General features: G+C 44.0%; 1 protein-coding gene across 2 annotated transcripts in view; it reads right to left on the minus strand.

Moving 5' to 3' along the window:
- ZMPSTE24 (zinc metallopeptidase STE24) overlaps positions 1-21,433 on the minus strand; it is a 61,838-nt gene that overhangs the window by 36,569 nt on the left and 3,836 nt on the right. The window contains exons 3-5 of one of the 2 annotated variants that reach the window (XM_068126848.2): positions 4,091-4,177; positions 3,521-3,637; positions 3,227-3,379 (exon numbers count right to left, since the gene is read on the minus strand). In XM_068126848.2, coding sequence (XP_067982949.2) covers positions 3,227-3,379; positions 3,521-3,637; positions 4,091-4,177 — 357 coding nt within the window. The remainder of the gene's footprint in view (positions 1-3,226; positions 3,380-3,520; positions 3,638-4,090; positions 4,178-21,433) is intronic. The other variant, XM_068126849.2, reaches the window with a different exon arrangement.

The raw sequence follows: 21,433 nt of genomic DNA on the forward strand, positions 1-21,433 counted from the left end.
CCCTGTGTCACACTTTTCTCATCTAGTCCCTGTGCCTGCCACTCTTTCTCATCCCCACATCTCCCCACAGTGAAACTGTTATTTAATGGTGGTGCTGCACAAGCACAGGCAAAATGGCCTCCTCCTGCATTTTCGTTTTCAACCAATAGACATTATTAGATTTTGTATTTGTGTGTAACAGAATCATGTCTTTACTTCATGCAATGTAAAGACGGCACTTCGGTATTTTCCATGAAGTTCATAGGAGGGAACGGCGATGGGAAAAATCCAACAATGGATGCTATTTCTGTATTTACCGATATTGACAGACGTTCTCCTGCCTGGTAGACATCTGATCACGGTAACGCACTTGCAAGCTTTTGTATCTGGTTTCAACCAACTTCATAAAAAATACCTAAAACTATTATGGGAGTAATTCACATAATCCTGGTCATGATGCATTAGCATTGCACCCCATATGGATGAAATGGGTTAAGAAACGAATTAGCAAATTGGAACACCACCTCAATTCCCTATAATCGCGGCATGCTTTTCTGATGACTAAAATACAGAAACCACAAGTTTTCCTTTAATCCAATATGAGTGCCATACCATGTGACCTATGACTTCAGTTACCAATAAAATATTCTCCAAGGGGAATCCCTCCTATAAGGTTTTGCATTGATCGGGCAAGTGGTTGCAGAGAAAAACCTTTTTAAAACAAAAATATACAGACACACACGGAGGCATTGCAATGGTCTCGTATCGCCTTCGGGGTGAGACCAATAACAAAGATACATCTTTATACTGCAACTTTCATCAACCTACCATACATACATACATACATGTATGTTGGGCCCATAGACTCCTTTAGAGAAGGACTGGAACGTCATGACCTCGGGGTTTGTAACTTGAGTCTGAGTTCCCATTTTCTATCTCGTTTTCTATGAATGCCTCGTTTTCTTTGCAAATACCACAGCACTTTACTATTGGATGGATTGGAATGAAATTGACATATGACATGTAATTTATGTAATAAAATAATTAATAAATAAATAAAATATAATAGTCTGTATTATAACAGATTAGTTTCCCTCGAAAAAATGATTTGAATATACATTATTTTTTTCCATTTGGCAACTTTATTTTTAAACAATTTGGTTTTTAATTTTTTTGATTTGTGTATTCATTATTATTTATTTTAAAATTAATTGTGATATTTCACATTTAATATCGGAAATCAGCAAAATAATATGTTTCTCTTCTCTTTCAGAAGCTGCCTCAGCTGTAGTTGGTGCTGGCGGTACTGTGATTTCTTTGATATGTGACAATTGCAATACCAATCGCAGTGTTTATTCAAAACTTGGAGGACCGGGAAGTTGTCAAGTGCTATCGATTCAAGAGCAATCTATGTTCTTGGTGTACGACTACGTGCACATCTTCAAAAATGTTCGCAACAACTGGATTACTGTTGATGGCCAGACACTCTCATTTGTCGGACATGGCAATGAGTACAAAGCTTACTGGAGTGATATTCGGAAGCTTTATGAGATCGACCGAGCTACTCCTATTCGCTTAACCAAGCTGACGCACACCGCTGTTTTCCCCAAGCACCTTCAACGCCAGAGCGTACCCTTGGTATGTCAGGTGTTCAATGACAAGACTGTCGCTGCCTTAAAGACCTTCATGGATTCACTGGGCATCAGCGAAGGCACCATCATTCTCACCCAGACAATGAGTGAGTGGTTCAAGATGATGAATGTGAAAGACCGTTTCTCAGCTATCCATCTGCGCGACGAATCCAGACAGCCTTGGACAGCAGACTGTACAGGTATCACTAGGCTGGAGGAGGCCTGCCAAATTATATCTACCTGCGCATGGCAAGGAGGTGGTGGTCGTAAGCTGAAGCTAACTCGGCAAACTGCTGAAGCCTTCACTGTGTCCACACGTAATAATGTGGATGCTGCCAAATTGCTTCTGGCAGAGAAAGACTTTGACTACGTTCTTCCTGCTATATTCGCGGATGAAGCCTTGGAAAAGTTTTTCGGCCAAGCCAGGCAAAGATGCGGTGGAAACTTCTACATTGACGTAGTTGACATTATGGCTGCAGCTAAAATTGCAAATTTGCAGACACTCGTTAAGCATGACATTATGCCAGAATCTAGTTCTCGTGCGCTTGTTTGCGACAAGAATTGTGGTACTTCCATAAATCCAGATGAGCGAAGTGAACTCATTGACGAGATCACTCCTCATGACACTCAGGAACTCTTGAGGTCTGATGATGCCCTTAAGCATAAAGTTGTTTATTTGGCCGGATACCTTGTTCATAAATATGGTGATAGCACCAGTATGGAGGAGATCATGGATGATGAAGGTGGTAACGAGGTGTAATCTGAGTTCCTAGATAATTTGAATAGAGGTGGACTGAGTGTGCCGACTATGTCAACCGTCTTCTTTGTACATAATGCCTATAATTTGCATGGCATGACTAAAATGCGTTGCCGCTTTCATTTTGCTGAGCTGTTATCCTTTGTAGATGCACCTTTAGCTAGTAATAATGCAGCATATACTACTTTAGCTAACATTCTATTGTATGCTCATGTCCTCAATGTCAGTGACAAAGAAAAGGCTGTGGGATGCCTCAGGAGGCAAGCAAAGCTCTCCAACTAGCGATAGCTCTCCAACTAGTGATAGACATCGACATAGTTGTAATGGACATTTTTTACAAAATATTATTGAAAACCGGTGCATTGTTATTATTCGAATGTGTATTTGCTGTATGTTTGTATGTTTGTGTAATACGATATATGACAATATATATTAAATTTGGACAGCTCTACAAACTTGCCTCTTATTATAATCAGCCATCTCTCACCGTTTATGAGTTAGACACAAAAAACGGGCAAAAATTGCCAAAATTCACTAATTTGACCTTGAAATATGACCTTTTGACCTTGAAGTTGACCCCAGGTGGTGTTGAAAATGTCGCTATTGAACTCGCCGTCCTCAAAAACCCCTATTTTGACCCCAAGATCGTGTCTCTAGCCCTTCTAGAAGTCATTTTAGCCCAGGACTTAAGTTAATCCTTCAGACTCAAGTTACAAACCCCGAGGTCGTGACGTTCCAGTCCTTCTCTAAAGGAGTCTATGGTTGGGCCATAAACAACCAGATCACCCCTTGTATTCTTACACCAATGCATTTGAATAATACTTTATATTCAGGATATTGAGAGCAAACACAAACTTACCAGACTAACAATACACACAAATAACCAGGCGTATATGAAGAAATTTTCTCCTCCCAGTTTGATAACGTGTAGCAGCAGGCAAGACACAGGTAGTAAGATGGCTTCTGTAACAGCAAACTTCTTAAGTTTATCCTTCACAAAAAACCCTGCAGTCTGGAAAAGGACAAACTATTTTCTCAATATGGAAGAGGGCAGACAATCAAGGGGAAAAAAACAATGAAGTAAAAAGGGAAAGAAAAACCAGAATACAAAACAATCGGTGATGGTTAAAAAAAAAAACCCAAAAACTTTTACCTGTTTGTTAAATCCATGCCGTTCTTCAACCACAAATGTCAAGTAAACAGACCACGGTAACCCCACAAGCCACGAGTAGAGAGACGCTAACAGCAAGAATATGGCCGATTGCGAAATCTGTTCAAATACAGAAGATCATGCAAAGGACAAGGAGATCACATCAAAAACTATACAGCTTCTCAGTCATGTCACATCATGCACTGTCCCTACCCGTGCGCTACCTTTTCTACCCACATAACCCCACATACTCTAACTTAACCCTCTTAGAGTTCCATCCGTGTGTCTGTCTCTCTATCTCTGTCTCTCTTGGAAATTTCCTTACTTATTGTGCCCCCCTGTCAGTTCACACACTCAATCACTTCGCTCTAATGTGAACCTCAATCTTAAGAAAATAAAACGTTATTGCTTTAGCAGATGAAAACATGTTATATTTACAGTATTGCAGAAAATAGCACAAGTTAAAAAAATTATGGGGAGCACAGTGAAGTTTCTGCACTGGAAAGACCAATATTTATATACATAAGTAAATATAATAAAATAAAGTAAAATAAAAGTGATAAATAGCCTGACCTCATACTCAGGACCATATTCAAAGGAAGACAGTAACCTTCCGGAAAAGTCCCACAGGTAAGGAATTCCTCCCAGTAACAAGATGGCCTGCAAATAACAGGAGGAAAAAAAGCATATCGAATAAACAAACAAATAACCCAGCAATCACAATAGAGATTGAAGTTATCCCCATAGAGAGCAGCACAGCATAATTTGGGGGCATGAGAGGCACCTTGCCATGGAATTCATTCATTTCAAGTTAATATGCTTGACCATCCCAAGTTGGAAAAATAGAGTAGGAGGGGAAGAAGAGAGCGAAGCTTGGTGATTTGACTACACAACATTTGAGGGGATTGAACATGTCCCAAATATCAATAAGACCACAAATCAATTTGTAATAAACTTCATACAAAAATTATACGAGAGGCCTGAAACACACATTTTAAAGCCTCAACAATATAGATAATCTTTAATAGTTGAAACCTAGCTAACTATTATCTTGACAAATCATAATTGAGATAAAGTCTTGATTTCCACAAAATTCCATCATAGGACAGTATTCCAAATTTAAAAGAAGAGAGTGTTACAGAATGAGAGATTGATGCATTCCATGCTTTCATAAAGCAATACGGAACATTTATCAACGACAAATTCATCGAACACATTGCCCCATGCAGTGTTGGAAAAAAAAAAAATGACACGGGCAAGCAGCAAATTTAATCGGTTGATGATGGACGATGATGTTGTTTCGTATGCAACCTGTAATACAGTCCCTGGCCAAAGACCTGTAGGAGTTTTAAGGTGGATGAGTTTTCTCACTGGATCCTGTTAGTGTATGCATAAAGGAAGGGAAAAATCTTGGGTAGACATCTGGAATCCCAGGCCTAAGTTTCTTATGATGCCATTTTGTTTTGGGCCTATGCGTATAGTACCCTCTTTCGGTTTGCATCATTTTTTCTACTTCTGGTTACAGATGTGCCAAATGTGACATGTTCTTTGGATTCCTCATGAAATTTCCTGTAAAAAAAAAAGACTAGTTTCACCCTTCTCGGGACATTGGCTGTATATTTGTAAAGTACCGTAAATTTCGGACTATTGAGCGCATCGTTATATAAGCCGCATCCCCTAATTTTTTTTTTAAACTGGAATTTAAACACACACAAGCCGCACTGGTTTATAAGCCGCAACCATTTATTAACCACAAAAAGTGAGAAACTCGACAGCCACAGAAAGTCAGACGCGCGCAAAGCACAAATTCAATCACGGTTGCCTTTTTTGTTTACAGTCCGATTGAGAGGTAGGTCAAAGGTCAGAGGGACCTCATCCATATTAATTATGTCCTGCGGAGCAATGACGTTCTCTGCTATTTTCTCCTGCGTGTAGTTCCGAAAGTTTGCGATTTTTTCTTCGAAGTCAGGAGGGAGTTGTTGACAGAGAGTCGTTCGTGCTCTGACAGAAAGACCTTTGCGTTTCATAAATCTGAAACACCATGACTGCCCGCCCTGAAATTCTTCTATTTTCTTTTCTGCAGCGATCGATCTTGCTTTGAGTCTAATCTGAACAGTAGAAACACCCCGACCATCCACTCTCTGTGTGTTAACCCAGTCTTCAAGTTCGTCTTCCAGTTCGGGCCATCGGCATTTCCTACCTCTGAAAGCCTTTGTTGACTTTTTGCAGCGAGAAAGTTCGCCCCTCTGCTTTCTCCAACGTCTGATCATGGATTCATTCACTCCAAGTTTATGAAAATTCCATAAACAAGCCGCATCGTTATTTTAGCCGCAGAGGTCAAAGTTGAGGGAAAAAGTTGCGGCTAATAGTCCGAATTTTACGGTAGTCCGGCAGCTAAGCTAAATATAGCATAACAATTGTGCATTTTGTGAGAAAAGCACCAAATTTGGCACACTAGTAGACTATCATATTATGAAAAGATCTGGATATTGGGCCATCTCAGATTCAGAGATTTGATTTTTGCAAGATTTGCAGATTTGCAAGCTGAGATTGCAACGCCAGGGACGGCCGACTCCTTCCTGCGAGCTGCCCACGTCACCCGCACAAGAAGAGCTCATCAAATCACTGCAGCGGCACTGCACATCCTGCAACACCGTGCGTATGAACGCCACTGTATGACATATGCTGATGATGCAGAAGACCTGCCTGAGTTCGAAGACTGGTGTCACCAGAGAGGAGAAGACATTCCCAACTTTCAGTACTGGGCAACTGTGCTGGAACTAGAGATGTTGGTACTGGTCTACGTGCATTCTCTGCGGCAGGCTTCATTCACGATGTACCTTGATGCCCTGACGGAACTGGTCCCATGGTTCCATGCCTTAGACCACACACACTATGCCAGGTGGGTCCCTGTTCACCTGAGGGACATGGTTGCACTCCCAATGAAGCACCCAGATGTAGCCAGAGAATTCAGGGCTGGCAACTTCACTGTACAGAAGACGAAGAAGGTGTTCTCTTCGATCCCAATCGACCAGGCACATGAACAGAATAACGCCTGCATCAAAGGAGATGGTGGAGCAGTCGGCCTCACTGACAACCCAAGTGCCCTGCGGCGTTGGATGATTGCCGGGCCAGAAGTTGCCAGGGCCATAGAAGAGTTCCAAGATGGCCATCAACACTGGGGGAGGCGAGAGGACACACGTCATCATGACCAGACACCAAGTGTGCAGACCTCTTTCGCCAAGGATGTCCGCGCCCTTGTCAGCATCATAGAAGAGCTTGGCAACCCCTTTGAGGAAGAGAGCATGGATCTGGTTGTCCTTGACACAAAGGAAATTGCAGGTCCTGCTGCAGTTGAGACTGTCAGGAATGTGAAGAAGATTGGCCAAGAGCAGTTCCAGGCTTTCACCAGAGAATGCCTGGTGGAAAGGACCAAGCCAATTGATGATGCAATTCGTCGGAACAAGCTGAAGATGTCATTTTGGAAAATGGCTGCCACAGCCATCAGGGGCTGAATTTGAGATGGCCCAATACCCAAATCTGTTCATAATAGGATAGTCTACTAGTGTGCTAAATTTGGTGCTTTCCTCACAAAATGCACAATTGTTATGCTAAGTTACCCCACTAAAGGAATAAGATAAAAATACACTTTTTACACACACAATAAGATAAAAAATACATTAAAAATATCATAAAAAACACTTTTGTATTTGACATGTAAGGGAAGAAAATGGAAAAAAAATACACCAAAAAGGCATAATACAAATCTTGAAAACATGAAAATTATTCACAGAATATAAAAAGATTGTCTTTATAGCTTGGAACAAGTTATACATTCTCACAAGACATATTACATTTGCAAAGTGATATGCAGGCGACAATGTGTTTATGGCATCGGCATCGTTTTGTGCTACACTTCTTGGAAAGACAGGTAACAGTCACATTTTCGGGTAGTCCACTAATGCAAGGATCTGGCATGAATGATGAGTCATCGGCACTAATAGTTCATCCAAAATCTGTTGGACCTTGTGGTGAGTCCATCTTTAACACTGAAGTACACGTATACATCATGTAAAATGATCGATGTAAGTGACCTCATAATGAAGAACTTGTACACGGTAGGTTTAGCGAGTTTGGTGCACAAACTTGTGTGACGATTTCAACACGAAGTTTATCAAATGTCTTACACTTCATACCTGGTTTGAGAACTTTGACCAAGTATTCCTCTGCGAGCTCAAAGGATTGGTCACTGGGTGGAAGAAGTTGGCCAAAGTTCTGTAGATATTTTTCTGCATGTGCTTTAAGCGATGACGCTTTGGTGCCTATTTTACTGGTCACGTCAGACCCAGTAAGAAAATGAGTGGCAAGAATGACTTCACTGACAGGACCCATATTTTTGACGAGAGTATGAATAGGGATGATGTTTGTTGCTGACTTTCTCATCAAGAGTTCAGAGAGACCATTTTCATGAAGAAACTTGTAGAAATGGATAAGCAACATAAACACATCTGAGTCATTTGAAAGTACAACTACATGTTGCGCTCCTTGTTTAACTGAGTGGAAAATGTGAGGAATGAGGCGCAAGTCGGCTTCTTCAATAGGTGTCTGAAGTGTGTCCTCGACTGTGCTAATACTACTGCCTTTGACTGCTACTGCAGGGATAGGTCCACTTTCAAGGAACACGCCACTTACGACAGTTTCTCACTGTCGATTAGCCGATACCTCCAGTAGAATCCGTTTCAGAGCACCTTGAATCAAAGTTTTATTGTCAACTGATGCCCAGAACCTGTCCATCTGCACAGGAAGCTTAATAGCAGGGGTAATGGACGTCAAAGGTAGTGGTTCGACAGAAGATCTTCTTTCTCTCTCTGCATTTTTGATCGATGATGGCAGATAGCTATCAAATACATAGTCAATACGACTGAATCTGCAGACATTGTTTTCAATATTAGAGTGTTGTAAACAAATCTATAAATGTGTTGTGTCCCTTGATCAGCATTCTGCGTAACTGATTCATGACATCAACAGCAACGCTGGTTTTACAGTGTGTACTCTTTTTGAAAATTGAAGTCTGTGCTACCTAGTGTTTGGGTTAACTAAGACACGAGCTGTGCTTTCATCGGTTTAGTAGTAGCACCATCTCAATCTAGTAAGGAGATGTAACGTCATAACTAAGGATTTCTGCCATTGCCATTCCTCTTTCCTTAGCAATGTCAACAGTCCATTGAGCTTGTAATAAATCTTTGACAGTATTTACAGGTTGCTGGTTTGATGATACATCTGAGCCTGTTGTACTTTGAAAAGTGGGGAGCTTGTGGATTGGATCTGATAGAGGTGTTGAGCGTGAGATATACCTTTCCTCACGAAACATTGAATAAGCTTCTTTCTCTGTTGTCAAAAACTGGAGTAACTGTTTGGCATTTGATGCTGGCACACATTCATTGGTTAATATGCTATTTAGCCTGACCTCATCACCGCTGAGGACAAAACACAAATACAATGTAAATTAGTCATAAAAAGTACATAAATTTCGTTTCTAACTGTTTTCCCAGTATTAGTGAAAACATGCTTTCATGTAACAATTTTTGATATTGAAAAGTGTATAGATTTGTAGCCAATGGCCCCAGGAGGGTGAAACTAGTCTCATTTTACAGGAAATTTAATGTGGGATCTAAAGAAAATGCCACATTTGGCACAGCTGTAACCAGTAGAAGAAAAAAAATGATGAAAACCGAAAGAGGGTACTATACGCGTAGACCCAAAACAAAATGGCGTGGTAAAAAACATAGGCCCGGGATGCCAGATGTCTATGCAAGATTTTTCCCTTCCTTTAGGCATGCCCTAACAGGATCCAGTGAGAAAACTCATCTACCTCAAAATTCCTACAGGTCTTATGGCCAGGGACGAGACTACTGTGGCTGCTGGTTGCATAATTTCTCTGGAAGCACGTTAGTGCCGCTGATGCAGTGCCCAAATTACCAGTCAGCTAGTATTCAATTTGCCGACCTCAGGATGACAGGCTGAGTCAACCCTCCTGGCATTAATTCAACGATCGACCGGGATTCTAACTCAGGATCCTAGGATCCCATGCCAGCACCCTAACTGTTAAGCCAACACCAGGCTCGTGGAAGTCAATGTTTGTGGAAGAGCGAGAACACTGAACAGACCAGGACGCAACATAAAAGGAATATGTTACGGATTAGGCACTTCCGTGGTTGTGGTTTTCATCCACTTGAAACATTTCTGGTTATGTATTATTATTATTATTATTGGGGTTTGAAGGAAACGGCGATTATTGTTGTTAAACGGTAAGGTTATTGTTGTTAAAAGGCAAAAAGGGTTAATATTTTAAATGAAACAGGAAACCGGATCGAGAACCGGAAGATGACGAGAGAGGAGAGGAGGAGGAAGGCGGGTGGAGAAAAGTGGAAGAAGATGCGTGTCTTGAAGCTCCGTAGCGAGCGTGATCGAACGAAAGCCGCGAGTAACCTTTGAGTCTCCTTGAAAGGAATTTCCTGCAATAGGTGTTATCGCTGGAGTATTGAGAAACCTGTGTAGTCAGGTATAGGCATTGAGGTTCCGGAGAATCCTCGCCTAGGCACTTCCACTCAAGTAAGAGCCGTCGACCATTTTGCACCGCGCGCTGCGTTCACCGAAAAAGGTTTTGCTACGCGTCAGCTTTTCTCACCCTCCGGTCGTCTGCCGGGGATGTGTGTGCGCGAAAGCGGCGTTTGAAGAATACGTTGCGGTTCGCTGATTGAACTGCGAACGTGCACGTCTGGATCACGCCTTTGGGATTTCCCTTTCCGCCAACAGTTTGTTGTTGGTTTGGACCACGTGACTGGTGTTACCCCTATTTACCTGGTCTCGGTGACCCCCGAACCTCGAGAGGAGCCCCGGCAGAAAAATATGTTATCCTTGGGTGAAACCAATCAGATCATTAAGGAGACCACACCACGGGTTATGAACGAACAAGGATATTTTCACAATCACAAACACATCAAGGGTGAACACATCAATTCACGATTATAATCACAATATTTAAGATGGTACCACCTTATATATCCCTCTAACCCAATTCACGGCACTTCCCCCCAATGTCTCTGTACATCTCCAAGGCGACGTCGAGTCACTCCGGCGATCGTCGGATCAATGGCCGCTCAAAGTCAATTGAGGCTTGGTCGAGTGAAACAACCCCGAGATCACGTGATCCAGGTCCCGCACAATGGCGGTGGTATGGGCGCTTTCCAAAGACGCTCCAAACAAGCACGTACACCGTGCAGCCGCAAACCGCACCGTCTCCTTCAAAGGCCACTGGCGCGCACACGCGTCCTCGGCAACCCACCGAGAAAGGCAAAACCAGCAGACGCTGCAACCTTATTCCGCGAACGTCGCGCAACGCGCACGAGTCCCAATGGCGGCGGGCTTGTACTTGAGGCGAACTTATGCCACGAGGGTTCATCCGAATCCGACGTCGATCGGACACGCAGATGTGAACAGTCCCAGCGATCACAACGCTGAAGGCAGGACTTCCTTTATAGGCTCAAAATATCCCTCGCGACGTTCCTTCGACAATGCTCGCTACGGAGCTTCAACCACCATGTCTCCTTACGATCTCCTCCCACCTCCTTTTCTTCGCTCCACCTCTTCCGGTCTCGATCCGGATTTCCGGCCACATTTTACCAAGAGGGCTTTTAAATCTTTTACTCACAACAACCCTTTCCCTTAAGTCACAATAAGCATAATATCTAGAATGCTTTGAACCAGCAACAATACTCATAACCACAATCATTAAGGCCGAGTCCGTAACACTGGCCACGCTTTGCCTACGCCTCATTACTCGCCTCATTGCCGGGATCACCTTTGAGTTATAGAGACATTGAGGAGGGTTCTTTTCCAGTCACTGGGAGGGCGCAGTGAGTTATCTTATTTTAGCGGATGGTACCATCTTAAGATATATTGAGTGCACTTTGAATGCTATTGGTTGTACCTTTATTATTGTGTGTGATTTTTAATACAACATCTGTTCGTTTATAATCCTTGGTGTGGTTTCACTATCGATTACTGACACAGAATAACATATTTTTCTGCCGTGGCTCCTCTCGGGGTTCGGAGGTATACCGAGACCAGGAGGTCGGGGAGGAACACGTAACAGAAATTGGGGGCTCGTCCAATTGACTCGTGGGCTCGAAATTGGGTCTTCGTCTGGGTTAAAAAATTCCCTAATAACATTCGTTCAGGATTGACCCAGATTGAAATTGGGGGCTCGTACTGTGGAGAAATTGGGGGCTCGGCTTTGCTGATTAAATTCCCTAAATCTCGTACGGTGGATTAAATTCCCTAAATTTCGTCTGTGAAAGAATTCCCTAACATTCCCAGAATTCCCAAACTTGGAAATTTTTTCCAACATTCCCAATTTTTTCAAAAATTGGAAAACTTTTGTGTGAAGGTTAACAGGTGTTAACGGATACCGTATTTTCCGGTGTATCAACCGCACCCCCGATTTTTGAGTTAAAAAAAAAAATCAGGAAAATTTAAAAAAGAGAAGAGAAAAAAAAAAAAGGAAAGCGAAATATGATGAAAGGAAAGAGAAACTGAAGACAGAGAAAGAGTGAAAATACATGAAATGAGTTGAAAGAGAATTTAAAAAACAATTATTCTTTCTTGCCAATGTGGGGCCCTGAAAAGGGCCGTTGGGTTTAGTCTCTAAAATCCGAAGAAGTCCTCGTCATCCGTTTCTTCAGTCCAATCCGAGTCGGGGTAGGCGAGATCCTTGTCGTCGTTATCCTCTTCTCCATCGTCGGAAAAGGGCCGTTGGGTTTAGGCTGTAAAATCCGAGGAAGTCCTCGTCATCTGTTTCTTCAGGGAAGACATTACGAAGATCATCATCCGAGTCTGGGTAGGCGAGATCATCGTCGTCGTTATCCTCTTCTCCATCGTCGGTCACTGCCACTTCATCCTCCCAGATGATGTCATCTTGAGTGCCATCAAGGGCATTAGATATGCAGCACTTGAGGAAGGCCCGCTCGATGATGGCTGCCGGCAACTCCTCCCAGACCTTCAGTATCCAGCTACAGATCGTCGGGAGGTCCACCTTCCTCATCCTTCCAGTCTTGGTGAATGTCTTGTCCCCCGACAGCATCCACTCCGACTAACAGCGCCGCAGACCGTCTTTGAACGGCTTGTTGACTGAAACGTCTATCGGCTGCAGCAGCGACGTCATGCCACCCGGGATCATCACCAGATCAGTGTTGAGCCCCCTCAGCGTTGACTTGGTCTCCTCTGTCTTGTGATAACGGAAGGCGTCGAGGACGAGCATGCTCCGTCGCCGCGAAAGCCCACCAACTCGTCTCCCCCACACGACGCGGAGCCAGTCATCTACCAGCGCTTGGTCCATCCACCCCTTGGCCTGGGCACGAACGATTACACCCGGAGGAAATTTATCCTTTGGTAGCGTCTTCCTCTTGAAGATGATATACGGCGGCAGCTTTCCCCCATCAGCGGTGCACGCTAGCATAACCGTAAAACGATCTTTCTCATGACCCGTTGTAGTGATGGACACCGACTTGTCACCTTTGGCCGAGATGGTGGTCCCTCGAGGTACATCGAAGGTCAGCGGCGTCTGATCTGCGTTGCCGATGCGGCTTAGGGGATAGTCGTGCTGCTTGCGGAACTTGATCACGAACTTCTGAAAATTAGCAGTCTTCTCTGCTATGTCATCAGGGAGACTCTGTGCGATGTGGGTTCGCCGGCGAATGGAAAGGCCATGACGACCCATGAACCTGTACGCCCAAGACGTACTGGCCGTGAAGTCATCGACCCCCGTTTCCCTGGCGATGAGTCGGGCCTGGAGTCGCAACGCTAGTGTCGCAATGGCGTGTCCCTCGGCTCGCTTCTCTCTCACCCACATTAGCAGTCTCTCCTCCAAGACCGGCCACTGGGCTGCTTTGCCCCTCATCGCCTTCTTCTTCTTCGGCATCGTCTCCAGCGTCTGCTTGTTAGTCCGCCAGCGTCTAATGACGGACTCGTCGATTCCGAAGTGTCGACCAGCCGCCCGATTACTAAACTCTTCTGCAAACCTGCAGGCACGGAGCTTGAAAGCTGCTGTGAATGATCGCGGTGCCATCTCATGGTCTTGGTCAGGATAGAAGCGAATGGTGAAGCTTGGTCTTGGTCAGGATAGAAGCGAATGGTGAATCTTGGTCTTGATAGCTCGAACAGGATAGAACGAATGGTGAAAGTTTCTGATGTGACAAAGGCTCATTTCTCAAATTTGTGTTGGCTGCAGACATGGCCACGGGTCACAGGATGGAACCCGATGAATGAAGAAATAAAATCATTTTGAGGAGAAAGGAGTCTTTATTTCATATTTTTCCATGTCAACAAAACTCAATGGAAAGTAGGAAAAAAATATATAAAATAAAAATAAAAACCTCCCTCCCTACCCGAACTTTTGAGAAAAAAGGACGCTCAACAACTTTTTCTTTTTAACGTTGGTTAGACAATAGGTACGTCATAATGTCCCATGCAAAACATCCTGTTTACCATGGTGACGCTTTTGTTTTGTGACTTAATCCTGTCTTTATTTAGCACACTCTATTCACGATGTGACCTGTCATTCAAAGAGGACTAGTGAAAGTACACATTTTCACAAACACGCATAGAAAAATCAAATATTACAAACTTCAAACTTTCTTGTATTTTGACTGGCAGCAGTAATCGGCGTTGAACCTACCCTAGTAACGTAATTGACGATCATTCATCATTGTATCCCCGCAACCCCAAAGTAATATAAAGATTACGTCCCGTTGATATGACAGTTTTTCAATGCACAAATTTTTCTGTTACTGTGCATCAACCGCACCCCCTTTTTTAGGGTTTTCCCGTCGGTAAAAAACCGCGGTTGATACACCAGAAAATACGGTAGTCACCATGGTGTTTGACGCAGGAAAGTTTGCGTCGTCCCCTAGTGAGGCACAGTTCCAAGCATTAAAAAAAATCGGACCTCTTGGTATTGGCCAGACATTTAAGCTTGGAGGTCCGAGCGAATATGAGGAAAGCAGAGATGCAGAGATTGGTGATAGAATCTCTGGTGGGACAAGGAACATGGGAAGAGGGAGCCTTGGATTGGTTACCCAAGGAACAAGAAAATGTGGCGCTCCGGAAACTGGAGATGCAATTGCAGAGCCAGGAAAGGTTAGAAGAAAGAAAAGCAGAGGAAAGGAGAGTTGAACGAGAACTCCAGGAAAGGTTAGAAGAGAAAAAAGCAGAGGACAGGAGAGATGCAAGAGAACTCGAGGAAAGAAAAGCAGAGGAAAGGAGAGTTGAACGAGAACTCCAAGAAAGGTTAGAAGAGAAAAAAGCAGAGGAAAGGAGAGTTACAAGGGAACTCGAAGCAGAGGAGAGAAAAGCCGAAAGGGAGTTATAGTCTAGTAGGAAGACTAGGTCCCCCTGCACCCCCCGGAGATATACTTCTAATCAGTGTTTCTAGATTGGAAAAAATGTGTAGAAAATGACTAGCTATGGCCCCAAGCTGAAAAAATGTCCCACATACCATTTTTATGCAAATTACTGCTGCCATTATCAAAAAAACGATTTTTGACATATCTCAGCCAATATTGCAGATAATTGAAAAATGAAGGTGTCTAGACCCATGTTTTGAAGGGCATAGATCATGATAGAACTATTCATAACATGATTACATGTGTCTATGGTATACTAGTATGCTAATTAGTGCTTTATTTACAAAATAATCACAGTTTTACGAAATAATAGACTCATATTAAGGTCCGTCTACACAGACGTTAACACAAAGTTTTATTTTTCTAAATATTACAACTGTCAAAATAGTCCTAGCACTCAATGTGACCACTCTTCTCTTGCTTGTTTTAGATAAACATCATTAGCATTAGTGATTCTACACTGAGTCAGTCATCATCATTTTCATCGAAATCGTCAGAGTCAAACTCTTCTTCTCCTTCCTCTTCCTCCTCCTCTTCGTGCTCTCCTGTGTTCAGAAGATCCACCAGTGAGGTTGGTAGGATGGGACCACTGGACCACATTGGTTTCAACAGTCCTTCATCAGTCCTTATCCATCCTTGCTCCTCATAAGGTTTTGGCTTTTCGATGATAGGTTGATCGGCTCTTTTGTACAATGCTACGCGGTGGTTCACACGCTGGATGTGCGGCTTCAGGGCAGACTGGCATGGAGGAAGGCGAGCCAGATCAACCTTGGACTTGGATGTGAGGGTCTTGTCCTCTCCCACCATTTTTCGTAGCAGCTTGGCACGGACAATGTCCACTGATGACTCGCGACTCTGGCCGTACATCACACAGGTGAATTGACAGTTGTGTCCGTCAAAGGCGAAGAAGATATCTGCCATCTCTCCGTTACACTTGTGAAACAGCTGGAGGTTGTTGGTCTTCACAGAGTGGAGGAGCATGAAGACAAGATGGCAGTGGGTAATGAACGACATCCAGAAGGCAGCTGTCTTCCCCAGGTGGCCCTTGCGCACCTTTTCCTCAAAGGCATGGTACTTTTTGATGAGGAGTAGAGTTGAGGGGTCTTTGAGGGCTTCATCGAGGTGCTCTCGGTTGCAAGACTGGGTCATTCTGAGAAGCACAGCAGGGTCAGAGATCATGATGTTCTCCTCCTCAGTGAATCTCTCCATCAACAGCCTCTCCATTGCCTCACACACTGTTTTGAGGCAAAAGAGGGACTTTGCGTAGGCCTTTCCACTGAGAACACCTTTGAGAGATCCACTTGTTACTAGTTGTGCCTCAAAGAGAATCTCTGCATATCCAGAACCACGCATCTTGTGTCCAGTGAGCATCCCGATGTAGTTCATGGATGTGTGGAAGGGTCCAATCGTTACTACATGACTAGCAAATTCATTTGGCCAGCGCCAGATGATGGGAAGGGCTTTCATGCAGACACCCAGATCAAATGTATTCAGGACCCATCTCTGACCCACCTCAGCAGTTGCTGCCTCGGAACGCTTCAGTAGCTCACGAACAACTGCGTTGTCTGTGATCGGTTGGTGGATAGGCGTGCAGTAGTCGACTGTTGATTTGCTGGGTGGGGGAGAACCAGTTGCAGAGGTGAAACCCCCTAGCCCAGGCACAGGCTGCAGGCCACAGCTTCCGATGTATCTGATGAAGAGCCAGATGTAGTACTCTTGCATCGTAGTGGCATAGACTGTGTCATTCTCTGCTGGCGGTGTGAATGATGAGCCTTCAGGGAACTTCGGGCCAACGCGAGTAAAGTGCAAGGGTGGGAGAGTTTTTGGTGTGTCGACCTTCAGGCTACGCTGTTGTGACCTATTGATGGTAGGTAGCATTCGGTCCTTGCTGCTCTCGAACCCGGGCTTGACCTCCTGCACCATGATTCCTCCAGCACTGTTTACAATGTTGCTGCCGTGCACACTGGTAGTGGTTTTATTCAAGTTGTCCCACTCACAGTGGAATACAAGGTTGCCCTCTCCTGTCACAATTTGTGGTGTACGATAAGTTGAGACTTCATCCAGGACCTTGGCGAGAGCAGTTTCCAACTCCAAGGCGAAATCGTAGCTCTCAGAGTGTCCAAGCCTGTGTAGTATTGTGGTGAGCTGTTTGCTTCGGAACAGGTGCCTTACAGTCACACAGAGGAGAATGTGCTTTGGTAACTTCCATTTTCCATCTGACACTGCACGGCACAGATCTTGTCCAATGGAGAAGACCAGACGCTTCACCTTTTCTGTCTCGATGCCCTCCTTGCCAGTCATTAGCACGCTGAGAAAGCGGACAAGGTCTGGAGGTAGGATGTCTTCAGGATTGAGCTCCATGTCTTCAGCTGTTGGTGGCCATGGTTGGTCTTTACACTCTCTGAAAGCCTGTAGAATACCCTGGCGAAGTTGGAGGGCAACATTTTGGTTCTTGTTTGTGCTTCCGAGTGAATGCTCGTGCGAGAGCATTGGAAACTGTTATGTTTGAGCTGTGCACAAGCCAGAAAGAAATGACATCACATTTGTCATGATCAACCTTCGTGAAGTGGATATGCTCCTTGATTGGGTCATTCTGTAGGCGTTTCAGTAGTTTCTCTGACCGATAATTTGAGTTCTCATATCCATTCAGTTTCAGTTCCTCGACATAGAGCAAGCGCAAGGAAGAAAGCTGTAGAACTTTATTCTGCTGGATGACCTGGGTTTGAATGTGTTCCAGTACTGAGTTGAATGCCTTTTCATGGGCGGCTGACATGCAAGCCTGCTCCTTTGGTGCTTCGGCTCTGTGAATCGCACGCTCATAGTTGTAGAATGCTGTGCGGAAAGCTTTAAAACATGACGGATGGTGTTTGGCCTCACATGCAAAGAGGTCTTTGTTTTTCACCTTTCGATGGAGTCGATAGAGACCCATTTTCTCAGCCCGTGTTTCGATTTGCTCCCATGCATTTTCTTTGTTTTTAAAGGATGGGAAGGTTGTAGGCCTCTCAGTATTGCGATGAGCATCTTTGGTCTCAACTTTCTCACAAAATATACACTCTGGCGGGAAGATGGGTTCAGCAGAACCTCCTGGTTTACGAGGAGAGTGATGCCATGATGAGGTTGATGGCCCTGGTTCTGTATCATCTCCCAGACGATGAAAGTGGCGGACAAAGTGCTTATAACACTTGCTGTGATATCCTACTCTTTCTAGGTCATCAGGAAGAGTTGCCGGGATCTGATCACATACTGATTGCATACGACATGGGGAGTCATGCGGTTGGTTGAGACGTCTATCCCGGATCTTTTGAAGCAGTTGCAGTTTTTCTGAAGCAGATCCTTTAATTTTACGGAGGGGCGTGAAATCCCCATGATCAGACATGGATGGTACATGAAGGATGCATGTAGGAGGAGAGCTTTGGGCTGCAGGTTCTACACTCCGTTTTCTTTTGGGCATGCTTGCTGTCGATGTCTACCATCACTGTTAAATGACAAATAAGAAATCACGAATGATGTTAAAAGTGCCTGTGAAAGGAGGCTCTGAGTTTTCAGTGAGGTAACAGAGGTTCTGAGTCATGTTCTACACTAGGGTACTTTTTAGCTGACTAAACCATGTTTAGTGGCATCAAAAGTGCTAATAGCTAAAACATCTAAATTCTTCCACACTAACGTTAGCTATCTAGGCCAATGAAACATTGTGCTAAGTTACTGTAGCTAGCTCAGCTGTCGTGCCTCTTTCTGGTTCAATTCATATACAGAAGTCAACAGATATGTCTCATGTTTGGCATTAACAAAAGTTTAAGTTACACCGACATTAGGAACATACTGTACATAGATGAGGCTAGCTTTAACGTTAGCTAACATGGTGCTAGCTGGCTCAGCTGTTATTCTGCCTGTTTATGATTTCATGCAGAAACTGAAGTCAAGAGTGTGAGTAACATTATAGTTAGCATCTTACCTGGCTAGATTGGAGGATGAATACCAAGAACAACACACAGATGGAATGGAAGACTGAACTTTCAACTGAGGTATTCAATAACATCAACGTTACCAATTGATACGAGCGCGCGACATTACCAATTGATACGAGCGCGCGAGCGCACATGTTACATGGATGGAAATGTAAAATGGCAGCTATAGCAGCACTAATTTGGATCTCTAGTCTGTCATTTCTGCACTGTGATTGGATAACATAAAAAAATATGTTTGGGAGTTAACAGCAGGAGTTGGTAGATTTTACGTGGGCTGGGGTGAGAAACCTTTAAATAAGCAAGTGAAAATCTCTCGCAATACAAAGTCAATGGTGGGAAGAAAAGTTGAGTGGTACCAATGTTACTGCCAATGTCCCGCCCCTATGCAAGACTCAGGAGCATCTTGTTGACATTTAACCTTGAAAATACCTGGGTTTAGACCCCTTATGTACCATGTTAAGTTATCTGCAGTATTAACGTATCCTTATCATTTGTAAAACTGATTATTTTGTAATTACAGCATTAATATGCATACTAGTATACCATAGACACATGTAATCATGTTATGAATAGTTCTATCATGATCTATGCCCTTCAAAACATGGGTCTAGACACCTTCATTTTTCAATTATCTGCAATATTGGCTGAGATATGTCAAAAATCGTTTTTTTTATAATGGCAGCAGTAATTTGCATAAAAATGGTATGTGGGACATTTTTTCAGCTTGGGGCCATAGCTAGTCATTTTCTACACATTTTTTCCAATCTAGAAACACTGATTAGAAGTATATCTCCGGGGGGTGCAGGGGGACCTAGTCTTCCTACTAGACTATTAAGGGAATGTGAAATGGCGCTTCAGCAGGAAATTAAACTCAAGGAGCTGGATTTAATGAAAGAACAGGGAGAGGTACCATCCATGCCGACTGGTTCGACACCTAATCAGAACACCTGGGATGTTGGCAGACATGTGAGGCTGGTTCCACCCTTCAATGAAAAGGAGGTAGCCAATTATTTTTTCACACTTTGAGAACGTGGCTCAACTGCTAAAATGGCCTGAGGAGTCCTGGACCATGTTGGTGCAAAGTGTTCTGGTGGGTAAATCTCAAGATATTTATTCGGCTTTACTGATTGACCAATGTGCAGATTATGAGATAGTGAAGAAAACCATTCTCAAAGCCTATGAATTGGTCCCTGAAGCTTACCGGCAAAAATTCCGGAATGCCAGGAAGAGGGAGAGTGAGACCCATGTGGAGTTTCCCAGAATGAAAGAAACCATGTTTGATCGGTGGTGTGATTCAAAAGGGGTTGGGAAAGACTTCGAACTATTGCGACAATTGATCCTGGTGGAGGAATTCCAACAGTGTGTCCACGAGGACATTAAAGTACATCTGGAGGAAAGGGAAAGTACCAAAGTTGTATGAGGCAGCAACCATGGCAGATGACTATGCCTTAACACACAGGACGGGGTTCCACAAACCTAACTTCTCGCCTCGACTTAAACAGGGGAGCAATGGTACATCTGGTGCGGAGAACTAAAATTCATGGGGGAGGCCTCGAGATGACTGAGGACAACTCTGATACCACAACCTTTAGAAATCAGAAGACTCCGGTTCCAAGACAGACGTATCCTCTGGGGAGCTCGAGACAAACCACGGGTTTCTCCTCCGGGCCTACTTGCGCTTTTTGCAATAAACCTGGACACGATGTCCCGATGTTATGCCATGGAAAGGCAAAATCAGGAGCGGAGTCAGACTAGTACAACTCCGAATGCAATGGCAAATGTGAAAAATCGCCCTCAAAAGGGTTACCAACCATTTCTTTCAGAGGGGTTTGTGTCATTGGATGGAGACTCGACTAACCAGAAACCGGTTAGGGTATTGAGGAACACAGGAGCACATCAATCTTTGATGCTTGAAGGCATTTTGCCATTGTCAGAGAAGACGGCAACTGGTGTTGGTGTTCGTTTACAGGGGGTTGGTGGCTGTGTTAAAGCTCCACTTCATGTCATCCATTTAGAGTCTGATTTGTTGTCAGGACCGGTCACCGTAGGTTTACAAGCCTCTCTTCCTGTAGAGGGAGTATCTTTGGTTATCAGGAATGATTTGGCCGGTGGTCAAGTTTCTGGTAACCCGATGGTTGTTAAAAAGCCCAGTAGGGAAAATAACCACACCAGTTCGGGATGGCGGCAAATTTGGCAAGTTATTTGTAGGTGGACTGAACTTCAAAACAAAGGAAGAAGTTCTGACCTCTGTCTTCAGCAAATATGGACCGCTTTTGGAAGTGCGGCTGGTAAAAGACAGGGAAACGCAAAAGTCAAGAGGGTTTGGCTTTGTAACGTTTGAAAACACAAAGGACGCCAAAGAGGCAGAGAAGGATTGGAATGGCAGGGATTTGGATGGTCGGACCATAGCTGTAGAGAAGGCAGGCCGTAGGCGTCGAGAGGGCTACAGAAGAGGAAAACGTGGCGGTAGTTTTGGTGGTGGCCGCAGT

The sequence above is a fragment of the Myxine glutinosa genome, chromosome 10 (genome assembly GCF_964187855.1).
Source record: "Myxine glutinosa chromosome 10, kmMyxGlut1.1, whole genome shotgun sequence".
In the NCBI taxonomy this organism is placed as follows: Eukaryota; Metazoa; Chordata; class Myxini; order Myxiniformes; family Myxinidae; genus Myxine; species Myxine glutinosa.